Consider the following 18,324-nt stretch of genomic DNA (forward strand, 5'->3'; position numbering starts at 1 on the left):
AAAAAAAAAAAAAAAAAAACATCAATTTTTAATTAGTCATCAATACTACTCAGCCATACTCCCTAGGACCAACAAAACAGTGTAGAAAATGTTGCCCTCATCAATCATGGCCGCCGAGCGCTGCCGCGTCCTTCAGTCACCATGGAAGCGGACCTGGACGCTCCCACCCCGCATGCGCGCTTCAGTTCTGGAAACTGGAAGACCCCATTTGTGCGCATGCGCCGTGCTCTGGCCAGGAGAAGCCTAGTAGTGCGGGTCCCGTGACCCGGCCAGGCCTCTGGATGTGACGTCACGGACGGGTCGCCCCCCTGCTGCAGGAGAAGTAGTAGTAGTGGATACAATGCTGTGGATCCAGGCGGGTGAGGTGGGTGTGGCGGAGAGAGGGGGAGACTGTGCATTTTGTGGTGGCTACTAGCCTGCAGACCTGTACTCCTGCTAACTTATATATCATTATGTTAATGAACTTTTAGGCATGTCCCAGGGCATTCTGGGAGTATCTGTTGTGGGTGCAATGATTCTATACTGCTCAGTACCACTTCTGATGTATGTAGGGTATTCCATTGCTGCATGATAACCCTTAACCTCTCCCTAAGCATACACAGCGGTATAGCACAGCTTCTCTAATGCGCAATGCTGAGCAGCATTATTCTCATGCCAAGTGCAATTCTCACATGATAACGTAACCACGGGCAACAACGCAGTCACCAGTTGACCCTATTTTCCAGGGAGGTTCTCTGGTTTTAAAGACGGCCCCCCGCAGGTGTTCTTATTTCTCTATGTTGGTTTATGTCAACCACCGACACGCCATAAAGCGTTTTAACCTCGCCAACTTGACAACTCTGAACATGAAGGTATCATGGTTACAGTACTAAAGCCTATACAGTCTCAATGTGTTACGTCGCGTTACAGCTGTGTCAGCATGCCGGGGTAAAATGTTTTACATTTTTAACTTCATTTAGAATTTCCCTTTATTTAGGGGATACAGACGCAGACGGCACCAGCAGCGGCATTTCGCTAGAAGCAAAGGTAGCAGAGGCGGTCCTCTGGTCACCTTGCGGGTGAAGATGGACAAGGAGCGGGGTCACATGACTGAGAGGATATTTAATCTCACCCTGGAGATCATCTACCTGCTCACTGGGGAGGTGAGGGCTTCTGGGAAATGGCAGACGTGTAAACATTGGTTAATTGAAGGACATGCTCCTGCTTTTCAGGAAATTTTTTATTTTATTATTATTAAATTCCATTGCTTTCTATGTATTGGTGTTAATTAGTATCTGTCCCAACATGTAGGATTATATTGTTTTAAAGAAGTCGGTTGAGCGTTTTATGACCAGAGCCAGGCCACATGTATCAAGAGACAATGAGGAAAAGATCCTGGAAATCACAAACAAGATCACCCAGCTGCTGACTGAAAAGGTGACTGCTGGGAATGGGACATTATACAGTAACACCGGGGGATGTGACCAGAGAGGTGACTGCTGGGAATGGGACATTATACAGTAACACTGAGGGATGTGACCGGAGAGGTGACTGATAGGAATGGGGCATCATACAGTAACACTGGGGGATGTGACCAGAGAGGTGACTGCTGGGAATGGGACATTATACAGTTACACCGGGGGATGTGACCGGAGAGGTGACTGCTGGGAATGGGACATTATACAGTAACACCAGGGGAAGTGACCGGAGAGGTGACTGATAGGAATGGGGCATCATACAGTAACACTGGGGGATGTGACCGGAGAGGTGACTGCTGGGAATGGGACATTATACAGTACCACCGGGGATGTGACCAGAGAGGTGACTGCTGGAAATGGGGCATTATACAGTAACACCGGGGGATGTGACCGGAGAGGTGACTGCTGGGAATAGGGCATTATACAGTAACACCAGAGGAAGTGACCGGAGAGGTGACTGATAGGAATGGGGCATTATACAGTAACACCGGGGGATGTGACCGGAGAGGTGACTGCTGGGAATGGGGCATTATACAGTAACACCGGGGGATGTGACCGGAGAGGTGACTGCTGGGAATGGGACATTATACAGTAACACCAGGGGGATGTGACCAGAGAGGTGACTGCTGGGAATGGGACATTACACAGTAACACAGGGGGATGTGACCGGAGAGGTGACTGCTGGGAATGAGACATTATACAGTAACACCGGGGGGATGTGACCAGAGAGGTGACTGCTGGGAATGGGACATTACACAGTAACACAGGGGGATGTGACCGGAGAGGTGACTGCTGGGAATGGGACATTATACAGTAACACCGGGGTGATGTGACCGGAGAGGTGACTGCTGGGAATGAGACGTTATACAGTAACACCGGGGGATGTGACCGGAGAGGTGACTGCTGGGAATGGGGCATTATACAGTAACACCGGGGGATGTGACCGGAGAGGTGACTGCTGGGAATGAGACGTTATACAGTAACACCAGGGGATGTGACCGGAGAGGTGACTGCTGGGAATGGGACGTTATACAGTAACACCGGGGGAAGTGACCGGAGAGGTGACTGCTGGAAATAGGGCATTATACAGTAACACCAGGGGAAGTGACCGGAGAGGTGACTGATAGGAATGGGGCATCATACAGTAACATTGGGGAATGTGACCGGAGAGGTGACTGCTAGGACTGGGACATTATACAGTAACACCGGGTGATGTGACCAGAGAGGTGACTGCTGGGAATGGGGCGTTATACAGTAACACCGGGGGAAGTGACCGGAGAGGTGACTGCTGGAAATAGGGCATTATACAGTAACACCAGGGGAAGTGACCGGAGAGGTGACTGATAGGAATGGGGCATCATACAGTAACATTGGGGGATGTGACCGGAAAGGTGACTGCTAGGACTGGGACATTATACAGTAACACCGGGTGATGTGACCAGAGAGGTGACTGCTGGGAATGGGATATTATACAGTAACACTGGGGATGTGACCGGAATGGTGATTGCTGGGAATGGGACATTATACAGTAACACCAGGGGATGTGACTGCTGGGAATGGGACATTATACAGTAACATCGGGGGATGTGACCAGAGAGGTGACTGCTGGGAATGGGACATTATACAGTAACACCGGGGGATGTGACCGGAGAGGTGACTGCTGGGAATGGGACATTATACAGTAACACCGGGGGATGTGACCGGAGAGGTGACTGCTGGGAATGGGACATTATACAGTAACACCGGGGGATGTGACCAGAGAGGTGACTGCTGGGAATGGGACATTATACAGTAACACCGGGGGATGTGACCGGAGAGGTGACTGCTGGGAATGGGACATTATACAGTAACACCGGGGGATGTGACCGGAGAGGTGACTGCTGGGAATGGGACATTATACAGTAACACCGGGGGATGTGACCAGAGAGGTGACTGCTGGGAATGGGACATTATATAGTAATACCGGGGAATGTGACCAGAGAGGTGACTGCTGGGAATGGGACATTATACAGTAACACCGGGGGATGTGACCGGAGAGGTGACTGCTGGGAATGGGACATTATACAGTAACACTGAGGGATGTGACCGGAGAGGTGACTGCTGGGAATGGGACATTATACAGTAACACCAGGGGATGTGACTGCTGGGAATGGGACATTATACAGTAACATCGGGGGATGTGACCAGAGAGGTGACTGCTGGGAATGGGACATTATACAGTAACACCGGGGGATGTGACCGGAGAGGTGACTGCTGGGAATGGGACATTATACAGTAACATCGGGGGATGTGACCAAAGAGGTGACTGCTGGGAATGGGGCATTATACAGTAACAACGGGGAATGTGACCGTAGAGGTGACTGCTGGGAATGGGACATGATACAGTAACACCAGGGATGTGACCAGAGAGGTGACTGCTGGGAATGGGGCATTACTGGTGATAACTGTGTCATTGTGTGTGCCATGTTTCTATAAAGTTTGAGGCTGCCTTTGTTTTCTGTTTAGGAGTACTTGGACGGATCTAAGAATTCTAACAAGGATGTCAAGATGGGGAATGACCACAACCTTGGATCACTGGGTAGACTTTACATTATTGACTGAGGGAGAAGGTCCCCAGGTTATAGATGAGGAACTGAGGGAGAAGGTCCCCAGGTTATAGATGAGAAACTGAGGGAGAAGGTCCCCAGGTTATAGATGAGAAACTGAGGGAGAAGGTCCCCAGGTTATAGATGAGAAATTGAGGGAGAAGGTCCCCAGGTTATAGATGAGGAACTGAGGGAGAAGGTCCCCAGGTTATAGATGAGGAACTGAGGGAGAAGGTCCCCAGGTTATAGATGAGAAACTGAGGGAGAAGGTCCCCAGGTTATAGATGAGGAACTGAGGGAGAAGGTCCCCAGGTTATAGATGAGGAACTGAGGGAGAAGGTCCCCAGGTTATAGATGAGGAACTGAGGGAGAAGGTCCCCAGGTTATAGATGAGAAACTGAGGGAGAAGGTCCCCAGGTTATAGATGAGAAACTGAGGGAGAAGGTCCCCAGGTTATAGATGAGGAACTGAGGGAGAAGGTCCCCAGGTTATAGATGAGGAACTGAGGGAGAAGGTCCCCAGGTTATAGATGAGGAACTGAGGGAGATGGTCCCCAGGTGATAGACGAGGAACTGAGGGAGAAGGTACCCAAGTGGTAGATGAGGTACTGAGGGAGAAGGTCCTCAGGTGATATATGGGGGACGAGGAACTGACAGAGAAGGTCCTGAGGTAATAGATGAGGGAGGAGGAACTGATGCAGAAGGTTCTCAGGTAATAGATGAGGGAGAAGGTTTTTAGTTGATAGATAAGGGACAAGGATCTGAAAGAAAAGGGCCTCTGGTTGTAGATGAGGTGCGAGGAACCGAAAGAGAAAGTCCTCAGGTGAAAGAAGAGGGACGAGGACCTGACAGAGGTTCTCAGTTTACAGATAAGGGAGGTATAATGTAAAGAAAAGGTTTTGTGTGGGAAAGGTGAGGGAGATGTTCTGTGGAGATTGCTGAGCAAGAATATTTGTGGAGAAAGTTACAGTAAGGGGAAACAGATCTCCTGAGGAAAATGTGGTTGGTAAAAGGAAGAAAGAATATAGAGACTAGAGGGCGTATTTAACAATGAGTAATATTCTTGTTATCACTCATTACCAATCTTAAATGGTGCTCCTAACTGTCATTTGTTGACAGGAGCTGATTGGTTGAAGCACCATTTAAGATTAGTTAGGATTGATAACAAGAATATTACTCATTATTTAGTATGTGCAGACAGAAGCTAGAGTCTGCAAATCATGGTTATGGACCTCTAGTATCACTTACATAATACATTTCCTGTACAGCCGAGGAAAAGGTTATTTTTGAGATGACCCTGAGAAAGCAGAGAGGTCGAAGGCAGACCATCGGCAGCAATGAAGACAACAAGGAGAGGGTGCATGGCACAGGTACGTAATGTCCTCCAAGAAGTTGTAACTTGATGTTGAAGCATACTAGGGAGAAGTAAGCGCACACCGTTACCTGTGCAAGTCACCTATAGGCACTTGATTGTGTGTTCCTACAGGTGGACCGTTTGGCAATTGCCAATCAGAAAAGTTTGGCAGCCCTACGTATTCTCAAGATTGCCAAGAAGAAAATGGCAATATATTGCAAGAACACAAGGTAGAAACTGGCAGAATTCTGGTAAAACACAGAGATCGGCAACTTAACAAACTTTGTATTCTCCTACCTTTCTGAACTATCATTCATTGTTGTGTTTACTGAGCTGCATCGGGCCTGCGAGCCTTAAGGTACTGCTGCTGCTTTTTCATTGGACTCTGCTATTAATTGTATCTTACATGTCACATAGGAGAGAGACTGTAGTGGGTCAGAGACTGGGAAAGCCAAGGAACTTTGCATGTTGAAGATTGAGGAGGCTATTCCAACCGGTACATACACAGGTAATACATACATACATACATACAGAGTCCCATGTTGTCCTTGTGCTAAACAAATCTCTTATTCTGCACCAGTGTTTCCCAACTCGGCACACTGACTGACCTGTGCTCACATATGGGTGTTCTTAAAACCTGGGCGGTTGGTGTCCATTGAGGACCAAGGTTGAGAAACACTGCTCTGCACAGTCTTTTCACCGTACAAATGACTAGGAAAAATGATGTAGTTGCTTCGGAATTCAGGAAGAAAGTTCTTTGGTGAAAGATGAGGGAGAAGGTCCTAAGGTGAAAGTTATTAAGAAATTAATGTGGGAGGAAGGATGAACTGAGGGGAAAAAATGTCATGGAGGAAGATGTAAGCGAAGGTTCTAATGTGAAAGATGAGGGAGAAGGTCCTCAGATGGTAGATGAGGGAGGAGAAACTGAGGGAGAAGGTCCTTAAGGTGATCGATGAGGGGCGAGGAACTGACAGAGAATGTCCTTTTGGTGATAAATGAAGGAGAAGGAACTGACGCAGAAGGTCTTCAGGTGTTAGATGAGGGAGGAGAAACGGAGGGAGAAGATCCTCGGGGGAATGAGGAGGGAGGAGGAACTGATGAAGAAATTCCTCAGGTGTTAGATGAGGGAGGAGAAACTGAGGGAGAAGATCCTCGGGTGAATGAGGAGGGAGGAGGAACTGATGGAGAAGTTCCTCAGGTGTTAGATGAGGGAGGAGAAACGGAGGGAGAAGATCCTCGGGGGAATGAGGAGGGAGGAGGAACTGATGGAGAAGTTCCTCAGGTTATAGATGATGAAGGAACTGAGGGATGTTTTCAATTAATAGTGTAAGTAGAAGGAACTGAGGGAGAATGTTCTCTAGTGGAACATAAGGGAGGAAGAATGGAAAGAGAAGGTTTTGTGTAGAAATGTTAGGGAGAGGTTTCTATAGACATTGATGAGCGAGAATATTTTAGAAGAAAGTTACAGTGTAAGAAGCTTCTGTGGTTATGAGGTTGGCTGAAGGGAGGAGAAATAGAGAGACATTTCTTGGAGAAAGATGGTGGGATATTTATCAATGAGGAATATTCTCACTTACTAATCTAAAATGGTGCTCCAACCAATCACCTGATTGGAACGTACATTCATCTTCCAGCCACTTTTCCTTGGCATTTCTGTCGTGAGACGAGAAAGTGTAGATCACTGCTAGCTCTGTTATGTATAGGAATTGGTTTATTCCAATATAATTATTCCAGGTCTTTTGTTTATTTTTCAGATAGTGAATCAGATACCACCACCCGCATGTCTGCAAGATCACATGCATTGTCTGAAGATGAGAAAGTTCCTCTGTGGGACACGAAAAACTCGGTAGGACACAAATCTGTACTAGTACGTCTGGGCGGGGCTAGGATGTCTGGGAGGGGCTAGGATGTCTGGGAGGGGCTAGTACATCTGGAATAACCTCCAGATTACTGAGCATGACCACCGCAACTCCTCTATGGCCTCTGCAGTCCCATCATCGTCCCTTTCCAACCCAAAATGGCTGTAGACTGTCACTCTCCTGTTCCACCCCCTCACCAGCCGCGGCGACCCGCATTGAATTACCTGCCTAAGAATACTACCCGTGTATAGAAACGATGCCGACGTTACTCTCAGTACTTCACCGCGTCCCGAGTATATTTTATGTTTGATTCCCCGAGGTTCTGTTGTGCCTCATTCATTATTTTCTGTTTGTTAAGATCGGAGAGGACATAAACACTGTGAAGCCGGAATTCCCTGCAAAAGACCCAGAAGACGACGATGAGATGTTTCTGGTGAGAATCAAGGAGGAAGAAATTCCCACAGAAATTGACTCTGGTGAGTAATGGAAAATTTTTGGGGGGTTTTGTCAGCGCTCAAGGTACTGCTGTGTGAAGGGGCTGCAGTGTATTGAGCTGTCCTAGCTCACAGGGTATCTTTAGTAGGATATGGTTAACACTGCGCTCTCCTTCCGAACCAACTTGAGTAGCAACCCAGTGATTCGTTTGTGTGCTATATAATGTGAGAAAAGGTATTAAGACAATGCAATGTGTGCAAGAAAACTTCAGTGCGTTTATTGTTACACTGTACAAATGATGGCAACTGTGACACAATGTACCAATATGTACAAGTGTAACAGACGGGGAGGGTGTTGGGGGAAGATCGGGGTACCAGGCTTGCCCGGGGCAGTGTGGGCAGCTGGGTGAATCAAGTCTTATAATTCCTTATAGCGTGTCCAATCCTGAGTAGAGATCAAAGATCAACAGTACATTGGGACGTCTGTAAGGAGAAAAATACACAGGGAGGTGGTGCAAGGGGCTGGCGTCCCGTCCCCCCGCAGTACACCGCTCACCTGTGTCCGATGTCTGTGTGAGATCGGTCCCACGTAGTCTGTGTGCCTCTTTTTCTCCCGCCCTGACTCAGGCTGCAGGACACAGCGGCACAGCAGCCTGAGTCAGGGCGGGAGAAAAAGAGGCACACAGACTACGTGGGACCGATCTCACACAGACATCGGACACAGGTGAGCGGTGCACTGCGGGGGGACGGGACGCCAGCCCCTTGCACCACCTCCCTGTGTATTTTTCTCCTTACAGACGTCCCAATGTACTGTTGATCTTTGATCTCTACTCAGGATTGGACACGCTATAAGGAATTATAAGACTTGATTCACCCAGCTGCCCACACTGCCCCGGGCAAGCCTGGTACCCCGATCTTCCCCCAACACCCTCCCCGTCTGTTACACTTGTACATATTGGTACATTGTGTCACAGTTGCCATCATTTGTACAGTGTAACAATAAACGCACTGAAGTTTTCTTGCACACATTGCATTGTCTTAATACCTTTTCTCACATTATATAGCACACAAACGAATCACTGGGTTGCTACTCAAGTTGGTTCGGAAGGAGAGCGCAGTGTTAACCATATCCTACTAGAGTAATGGAAAATGTTTGGAATCCAGGCATCCCGCTGTACCTGGACTGTCGGACAGTCTGAAATCCAGGGTAGGTGGCCCAGTTGGCCAATATTACAGCAGCATACGTACGGCCGCTCCGTCATCATCATGTTGACGCTATTGCCAGTAATATCTTTACACTGCGATGTAGCGGACATATTTGTGTGAGAGGCAACTGACAATGTGCGTTGGTTGCCCCACAGATTTGGGCAGGAAACTAATTCACTGGCAATTGAATCCCCCTCTAAATATTCATTTCTTCTGTTTGTTTTTCAGCCACTGAAGCAAAAGAACCAAAGATTCACCCACGTCTTCAAGTGTCTACCAAACTGGACCAGATTAAAATTGTGGTCGATCCAAATCATTTGTCGCTCAGGAATAAAAACTCTTCCACTAAAGACGCAGAACACAGTACTGGGAAAATCACCCATGTGCAGGACACGCCTTTTTCATGTCCAGTTTGTGGGAAATGTTTTACCAAGAAATCCAGCTTAGTGTCCCACCAGAAAAACCACTCCGCGGATAAGCCATTTGCCTGCTCTGTGTGCGGTAAAGCGTTTTCCTGTAATTCCCACCTTGTCCGACACCAGCGGCTCCACACGGGCGAAAAACCGTTTGCCTGCTCCGAGTGTGGGAAATGTTTTACCCAGAGTTCCAATCTCGCCCTGCACCAGCGGATCCACACCGGGGATAGGCCGTTCGCCTGTTCCATGTGCGAGAAGCGCTTTGTGTGCAACTCGCACCTGGTTATCCATCAGAGGGTCCACACCGGAGAGAAGCCGTTCGCCTGCTCCGACTGCGGGAAGTGCTTCATCAGCAACACCATCCTTGTCGCCCATCGGCGGATCCACAAAGGGGAGAAGCCATTCGCCTGCTCCGTGTGTGGGAGGTGCTTCACCCGCAAATCTGACCTGGTCACCCATGAGCGGATCCACACCGGGGAGAAACCGTTCTCCTGCCGAGAGTGCGGGAAGTGCTTCACGCAGAGCTCCTGCCTGGTGTCCCACAAGAGGGTGCACATCGCAGAGAAACCGTTTGTGTGTCCCGAGTGCGGGGAACGCTATGCGCAGAGGACGGAACTGGAAGCCCACCAGAAGAGGCACACGGGGGAGAATTTCTTTATATGTTCCGTGTGCGGCAAATACTTCACTCAATATAATGATCTGGTGGCCCACCAAGAGGTTCACACCGAGACACAAGATCACTATGGACCCATATCGAATAAGGTTTAGGTTGTATTGCCAGAGCAGGCGTTGTGGTCTGAGTGGCCTGTATTCCTATTGGTTGGCTGGCAGGGAGTGGCTGCCATCAAAGACTTTGTGCACCGAAACTATAACCAGCATGATGGAAAAGCAAAAATAAAACAGAATAAATTCTTCTCCCGCTGTTGCTTCCAAATAATGCCTTTAGGGACTCATTCAGACCGGCTGTCTCAGCTGCGTATATTCAATGCTTAGCGCGCATGTAAAATCCGGACGCCCTGTGGGAGGGGGCGTGGCCAAACCGAAGTCTTTATTACAGAGTTCTAAGCTGCCCAGCATTTGTTGGGTTCATTCAAAAGCAGCCAGTATTTACTCGCATGCAAAATACGTAGAGGCAATGTTGGTTCCCCTTTGATTTTAACTACATCCATCCTCCTGTGCGGTTCCATTAATGGATTGAAATCATCTGGTTCTTACAAATTGACGGCAAAAGTATTGTACATCGGCCATACACCATCGATGATTATGAAACATTGATAGTCATCCCTAATATCGATAAAACATTGCTGGTCGTCCCTAGTAAGGGCTGAATTAGATGAAATAATGGGGGTTTATAATAAATATGTCCGTCATTCTCTAGATCACGCCCCTGCATCACATCCCAGTAGTACATTGCTGTAAAGATAAGGGCTGAAGGTCCGCTGCCCCTGTTGGCGCAGGCAGGTACTGCGATGCTATGTAACAGCAGCCGCTGATTACCGCATTGCTGTTCAACAATGTATTTCCCATGGTCCGCGGTCATTTCCTAACAACACCTAGAGCTGCTGTTACAGGAAGCAGGAAGACAGAGCGAATGTTACTGATAGTTATGTACAACTGTCTCAGACAGTAACAGTTGTGTGGAGCTTCCTGCATTACTGTACAGGCTGAGCTGGTGTCTGCAACTGCCCTGGTTCTTTTACTGGGGGTGGAGATCCAAGATCCACAGTCCATGAGTACACAAACATAACTAATCATCACTTCCACACATAGGGTCTGATTCTGCGTATACTTGTAGCCTAGCCAACAGGTCAACGCCGCCCCATACGAAGGGGTCTGAATCGGCCCATAGAGCAATCTGGGTGGTATCGGAGCAACTTCAATATAACTATACAGTTCGTATCGGTAGCAGATACACCTGGAGGTAAAAGGGGCGGATATCGGACCGTGTGTGATCTGCCTGAGATGGTTTATCTCATCTGTAATCCCCAAAGCTCCCAAATCTAATGCAGGGGGTGGGGCCCAGCAGGTACAGCTGCAGTCAGTCAATTGGACTGCAACTTCCCCCGCCACTGGGACCAGAGCTGCGGCTACATGCGCACTACACCCAACGCTGACTCTGGCCAACTCACCCTAGACGTAGCCTCGGTGCTGAAGGTGACATTTAGGATATATAAAATGTATTCTCTCTGGATGTTTTTTTTTTTTTTTTAAATAGGTCGGTTTTACACGTCCTACACCTCTAGGGGAGGAATAATTGCACTGATATATATTTTTTATATTTTTGGGTTATTTTCCCCATGCTTACAGTAATAAAATATTGACATAAATATACCGTAAAATGCATTGTGTGAGTGTGGTTGAATTAAGGGATGTACTATACAGAATAATTCTCCAACTATAATGGACAATGCCTAAACAAGTCCCAGGGTATTATTATTATTAGTATGTTTTTGTATTGCTTTTTAATTATTTATTATTATTAGTAGTAGTAGTAGTTTCCTTTATTTTTAGTATTTTTAATTATTATTATTGTTTACTTTTTATTTAGTATTTTTTTTTATTTTTTATTATTATTATAGTTTATTTTTTTGTATTTTTTTATTTGTTTTATTTTTTTTTAATTATTATTATAGTTTCCTTTTTATTTAGTATTTTTTTATTTGTTTTATTTTTTATTATTATAGTTTCCTTTTTATTTAGTATTTTTTTATTTGTTTTATTTTTTATTATTATAGTTTCCTTTTTATTTTTACTATTTTCTTTCTATAATTATTATTATTATTATTACTTCATTATTTTATTTGTAGTATTTTATTTTTGTCTATTACTACTATTATTATTATTTAGATATGTATGTATGTATATATGTATATATATATATATATATATATATATATATATATATATATATATATATATATATATATATATATATATATGGGGTCATTAATAGCGGATTCAGTGAAGCACATTTTCCGCCTGGTTGATGTAACTGATTTCTGCTCTCACCTCTCATAGGGGTAAATTAACTAAGAGGAGAGGTTTTTTTTTACTATGAGATGTTGCCCATAGCAACCAATTGGATTCTATCTATTATCTTCTAGAAAGTGCTCAATAGATAAGAAGTTGATCTGGTTAATTGCAACATCCCATCGTTAGTAGAATTCCCATCTTAGTAATCTTAGATCCCATGAGCTGCCAATCAGAAATCTTCTGCTGTGTTACCGCACGTTGCAGCCACCGCCCTTAATTTATTCTGCCCCCTAAGTGTCACTAGCGCCGCACAAGGAAAAACATGACACGGAAACACAACCAACTCACTATATAGAGTACAAACAGACCATAACATGATATAAACAGGAACATAATGAAACAGCAGTGATCGATATGAAGACAGGAAAACGACGACAGGGGCGGATTATGGTCTGTTGGGGCCCTGGACAACAAAATTGTGGGAGCCCCCACAGACCGCGTTTGAGAAGTCAGCGGCGGGGTCCCTAAGCAGATGGGAACTAGCAGCGGTATTGGCTACTAGTTCCCATCCGCCACAGGGACCCTGCCGCTGACTGCCCAGCCTGCTGCAGGGACCCCGGCGCTGACTGCCCAGCCTGCTGCAGGGACCCCGGCGCTGACTGCCCAGCCTGCTGCAGGGACCCCGGCGCTGACTGCCCAGCCTGCTGCAGGGACCCCTTGCCTGCCTGCCCTCCTGTGCTGCTGGAGACAGGGTTAGTGCAGGGAGGGAACAGGGGGTGCAAAGCTCTGATGCTTACAGAATAGAGCCGGGTGCACACATAGGTGACCCAGCGATCATGTGACTGGTTCATCGATGCATCGTGCCCACGTACACACTCCGCAGTCCGCTGTGCAATGGTTTCATATATCGATGCATGAGCAAAGGGGCCTGCCAGCACATGGCGGCTAAAAAAAATGGTGATAAAAACTTATGTCAACCTTTTGCCTATCCACCTTGCCATTGTCGACCTATTGACCTTATCCCCTTTGACAGGCAGCATCCTAAACGCCACGTTATGGTATGTATCGCGGTAGGCGGGCGTGCACTTGGCTGGGCGCGCTAGGAACCTCCGTTAACTCCTTTTCTAAATATTCTTAGGGCTAAATCTACTAAAGGTTTTTAAAAATAAAAAGAGGTGTTGTTGTCTATAGCAACCATATGTCTATTACTTTGTAGGATGCAATAAAGAAATGATCTAACCATCTAACTATGGACAACATCACCTCATCCTTTTTTAAGCTTTAGTAAATCGTAGGTAATGTTACATCACGCCCCCAGACCATCAGCTTTGCATTTATACCCTCATTACTAGTCCTAGTATCTGAACACAGCTTGGTAAAGACTACACTTCCCATGAGCCTCGAGTCCCCGGCCCCGCCTCCTCCAGTCGCTTCCACAGCACAGCAGCACTAGAGTCCAGTCCAGAATCCTCTATCTATGATGGGACATCGATGTTGTGGTAACCCCACAATGTGTGCCAGGTGTAGTTCCAGCAGCCGCCACTAGGTGGCGATAGTGCAGCACAGCGTGAATGACGTCACTGCATTGTAGCTACGAATGACACCGAGATCCCCTATATTATTGGCTGGTGCAGTGGCGTGTACCGTTAGTTCAGCGAGTAGGACAGCCGCTCAGTCTGAGCCACCACGGGTTCGAATCCTCCCTCAGGGACCCCACAGATCAAATGCGCTACAAAGCGTAGAGCGCCGGGGATTAATCAGCGACGCTGTCTGCTGTGACAGACATTGGGGGACATGGGGTGCAGCGCCTCCGGATCCGGGAGCAGCTGAGTTTTTGCCTTTTCTACTGATACTATATTTCAACAGGGAGGAGGAATAAGTGGGGGCAGGACGGAGTCTGCTAGGGGCGCACTGTCCAATTCTAAAAAATATTTTATTCATTCTCACAAAATTAATTGTCACTTGACTATTACAACAGTGGTGCAGCAATCAGGGTCACATAGGGTTAAACCAATTAACACCAAAATAACTTGTGTCGGCATTTAGCTGGTGTCAACCTTTTCCACGGCACCTAATGACCATGACAACTAGTGACTGTTGACATACTCATGGTCGACTGAGCCACACCCCCTGCCTGTGCACAGTACACAGTATTTGTATTATAATCACATAGATAGTAACACCACTAGCAACAATATAGGACCATTAACCTGAGACCCAGGGTGACACTGTGGATACACCCCCTCCCCAGCTCTGTAATATAGTCTGTATGCCCATCACCAATGTCTCCCGGCCTGGTGCTGCTACAGCCGCCCCCATATCTCACCCTGTGTGCTGCCTCTGGTGAGAGCTCTATAGGACCACACATATAGACAGGTAATATACCCGGACGCTGTGCTCCCCATCACGGCAGCAGCAGCCCCGCACATGCGCAGTAGGGGGCCGCTTGCAGCAGGCTCTCTCTGTCAGTACTTCTATGAATAAGCAGGACTGTCCCTGAAGTGTAATACAATGTCCATACACCCGGTGACATTCCCTTTAACATTTCAGCAGGCAGCTAGAATCATAGGTCTTCAACAAAATGACCGCTTGCTTTTTCCTTGCTTTGAAACGCTATTTGCAGGTGCAGCCCTAGTGTCTGTCTCGGAGAACTACATTTCCCTTGTTCTTAGGCCCTGGCCACTGTTAATGACGTAACTACCAAGCCTGCTGCAGCTGCAGGCATTATATAGAAGCCAGAGAGGTACGTACGGTACTACGGTAAGGCAGGCAGAGGGGAGTCAGGGGAGAGGGAAGGGAAGGAGTAGTGGGGGCAGTGCTGGGAGAGCAGGCAGAGGGCAGGGAAGGAGTAGTGGGGGCAGTGCTGGGAGTGCAGGCAGAGGGGAGTCAGGGGAGGGGGCAGGGAAGGAGTAGTGGGGGCAGTGCTGGGAGAGCAGGCAGAGGGCAGGGAAGGAGTAGTGGGGGCAGTGCTGGGAGTGCAGGCAGAGGGGAGTCAGGGGAGAGGGCAGGGAAGGAGTAGTGGGTGCAGTGCTGGGAGAGCAGGCAGAGGGCAGGGAAGGAGTAGTGGGGACAGTGCTGGGAGTGCAGGCAGAGGGGAGACAGGGGAGAGGGCAGGGAAGGAGTAGTGGGGGCAGTGCTGGGAGAGCAGGCAGAGGGGAGAGGGCAGGGAAGGAGTAGTGGGGGCAGTGCTGGGAGAGCAGGCAGAGGGGAGTCAGGGGAGAGGGCAGGGAAGGAGTAGTGGGTGCAGTGCTGGGAGAGCAGGCAGAGGGCAGGGAAGGAGTAGTGGGGGCAGTGCTGGGAGTGCAGGCAGAGGGGAGACAGGGGAGAGGGCAGGGAAGGAGTAGTGGGGGCAGTGCTGGGAGAGCAGGCAGAGGGCAGGGAAGGAGTAGTGGGGGCAGTGCTGGGAGTGCTGGCAGAGGGGAGACAGGGGAGAGGGCAGGGAAGGAGTAGTGGGTGCAGTGCTGGGAGAGCAGGCAGAGGGCAGGGAAGGAGTAGTGGGGGCAGTGCTGGGAGTGCAGGCAGAGGGGAGACAGGGGAGAAGGCAGGGAAGGAGTAGTGGGGGCAGTGCTGGGAGAGCAGGCAGAGGGGAGTCAGGGGAGAGGGCAGGGAAGGAGTAGTGGGGGCAGTGCTGGGAGAGCAGGCAGAGGGGAGTCAGGGGAGAGGGCAGGGAAGGAGTAATGGGGGCAGTGCTGGGAGAGCAGGCAGAGGGGAGTCAGGGGAGAGGGCAGGGAAGGAGTAGTGGGGGCAGTGCTGGGAGAGCAGGCAGAGGGGAGTCAGGGGAGAGGGCAGGGAAGGAGTAATGGGGGCAGTGCTGGGAGAGCAGGCAGAGGGGAGTCAGGGGAAAGGGCAGGGAAGGAGTAGTGGGGGCAGTGCTGGGAGAGCAGGCAGAGGGGAGTCAGGGGAGAGGGCAGGGAAGGAGTAGTGGGGGCAGTGCTGGGAGAGCAGGCAGAGGGGAGTCAGGGGAGAGGGCAGGGAAGGAGTAATGGGGGCAGTGCTGGGAGAGCAGGCAGAGTGTAGGGAAGGAGTAATGGGGGCAGTGCTGGGAGAGCAGGCAGAGGGGAGTCAGGGGAGAGGGCAGGGAAGGAGTAGTGGGGACAGTGCTGGGAGAGCAGGCAGAGGGGAGTCAGGGGAGAGGGCAGGGAAGGAGTAGTGGGGACAGTGCTGGGAGAGCAGGCAGAGGGGAGTCAGGTGAGGGGGCAGGGAAGGAGTAGTGGGGACAGTGCTGGGAGAGCAGGCAGAGGGGAGTCAGGGGAGAGGGCAGGGAAGGAGTAGTGGGGGCAGTGCTTGGAGAGCAGGCAGAGGAGAGACAGGGGAGAGGGCAGGGAAGGAGTAGTGGGGGCAGTGCTGGGAGAGCAGGCAGAGGGGAGTCAGGGGAGAGGGCAGGGAAGGAGTAGTGGGGGCACTGCTGGGAGAGCAGGCAGAGGAGAGTCAGGGGAGAGGGCAGGGAAGGAGTAGTGGGGACAGTGCTGGTAGAGCAGGCAGAGGGGAGTCATGGGAGAGGGCAGGGAAGGAGTAGTGGGGGCAGTGCTGGGAAAGCAGGCAGAGGAGAGTCAGGGGAAGGGGAAGGAAAGTAGTAGTGGGTGCAGTGCTGGGAGAGCAGGCAGAGGGGAGTCAGGGGAGAGGACAGGGAAGGAGTAGCGGGGGCATTGCTGGGAGAGCAGGCAGAGGGGAGTCAGGGGAGGGGGCAGGGAAGGAGTAGTGGGTGCAGTGCTGGGAGAGCAGGCAGAGGGGAGTCAGGGGAGAGGACAGGGAAGGAGTAGCGGGGGCATTGCTGGGAGAGCAGGCAGAGGGGAGTCAGGGGAGAGGGCAGGGAAGGAGTAGTGGGGGCAGTGCTGGGATAGCAGGCAGAGGGGAGTCAGGGGAGAGGGCAGGGAAGGAGCAGTGGGGGCAGTGCTGGGAGAGCAGGCAGAGGGGATGCAGGGGAGAGGGCAGGGAAGGAGTAGTGGGGACAGGGCTGGGAGAGCAGGCAGAGGGGAGTCATGGGAGAGGGCAGGGAAGGAGTAGTGGGGGCAGTGCTGGGAGAGCAGGCAGAGGGGATGCAGGGGAGAGGGCAGGGAAGGAGTAGTGGGGACAGTGCCGGGAGAGCAGGCAGAGGGGAGTCAGGGGAGAGGGCAGGGAAGGAGCAGTGGGGGCAGTGCTGGGAGAGCAGGCAGAGGGGATGCAGGGGAGAGGGTAGGGAAGGAGTAGTGGGGACAGTGCTGGTAGAGCAGGCAGAGGGGAGTCAGGTGAAAGGAAAGATTAGTGAAATAGTCCTGAATACTAGGTTTTTGCAGGGAGTCCTCAATAACCCATTACCTTATAAAGCTGTTATTCTAGAGATCGCAGGCATGTTAAGAAGAAGAGAACACAATCTTCCTTCGCTCCCTCCTGGACCTTATTAAGTTAGCTTATTTTTTGACTATTTTGGACAATGTAAACATTTACAACAGTTTAATTCCTTTTTGTCATAGATTACTGTTACATTTACCTAATATTTTCCTAAGCAATGCTGACTAGAATTGTGATAACTGCATTACAATCAGTCCAGTGGTTCCTGAGATTAACCTAAACAGACTTTGTTATATTATGTAGTTCTGTACATGGAAGCATGTGTTTATATGTTGTACGCAGGTCGCCGATAAGACAGTGCCTTCTGTTTGGACCATAGCAAGTTGTCCGTCATCAGAATGGAGAACGCCAACATGACTAAAACAATATTCGGTCTCACCCTAGAGATTATCTACCTGCTGACTGGAGAGGTGAGGGATTCTGGGAGTGTTGCGGTGACATCACTTGACATCACTCTTATCTTTTTTTTAATAAAACCCAGTGACATCACACTTCTCTCTTAAACAGTGACCAGTCTGTAGAGATGAGGGATACAGTCATTGTCCAGGTGACATCACTCCTATCTGTGCTAGTAAAGCTAGCACCTAGCTGGAGAAGTGAGGGATTCTGGGAATGTTACCAAATCATCACTAATTACTGTACAAGCAATGCTATAGCTGCAGCGTTGTCGAATTCAGTGATTTTTTTTGAGGGTCATATCTGTTTGAATGCTG

The 18,324-nt window shown here is 49.2% G+C and overlaps 2 protein-coding genes across 3 annotated transcripts in view; both read left to right on the forward strand.

Moving 5' to 3' along the window:
* Positions 1-203: 203 nt before the first annotated feature.
* On the forward strand, positions 204-10,224 carry LOC146010175 (uncharacterized). Of its 2 annotated transcripts, none has more exons than XM_083151152.1 (10): positions 204-364; positions 977-1,142; positions 1,291-1,416; positions 3,963-4,035; positions 5,310-5,411; positions 5,528-5,625; positions 5,813-5,903; positions 7,150-7,241; positions 7,613-7,730; positions 9,123-10,224. In XM_083151152.1, exons 2-10 carry the CDS (start codon positions 1,065-1,067, stop codon positions 10,076-10,078), a joined length of 1,734 nt encoding a protein of 577 aa, XP_083007278.1. In that variant the 5' UTR covers positions 204-364; positions 977-1,064; the 3' UTR covers positions 10,079-10,224. The 2 variants fall into 2 exon arrangements, with proteins under 2 accessions (XP_083007278.1, XP_083007279.1); XM_083151153.1 differs by having other exon boundaries at positions 204-359.
* Positions 10,225-17,671: 7,447 nt separating this feature from the next.
* Positions 17,672-18,324, forward strand: part of LOC146009553 (uncharacterized) — a 56,059-nt gene continuing 55,406 nt past the window's right edge. Inside the window, exon 1 of the mRNA XM_083149998.1 lies at positions 17,672-18,021. Coding sequence (XP_083006124.1) covers positions 17,950-18,021 — 72 coding nt within the window. The 5' untranslated portion in view covers positions 17,672-17,949. The remainder of the gene's footprint in view (positions 18,022-18,324) is intronic.

Source organism: Crinia signifera, chromosome 6, assembly GCF_055691185.1.
Source record: "Crinia signifera chromosome 6, ASM5569118v1, whole genome shotgun sequence".
Classification (NCBI taxonomy): domain Eukaryota; kingdom Metazoa; phylum Chordata; class Amphibia; order Anura; family Myobatrachidae; genus Crinia; species Crinia signifera.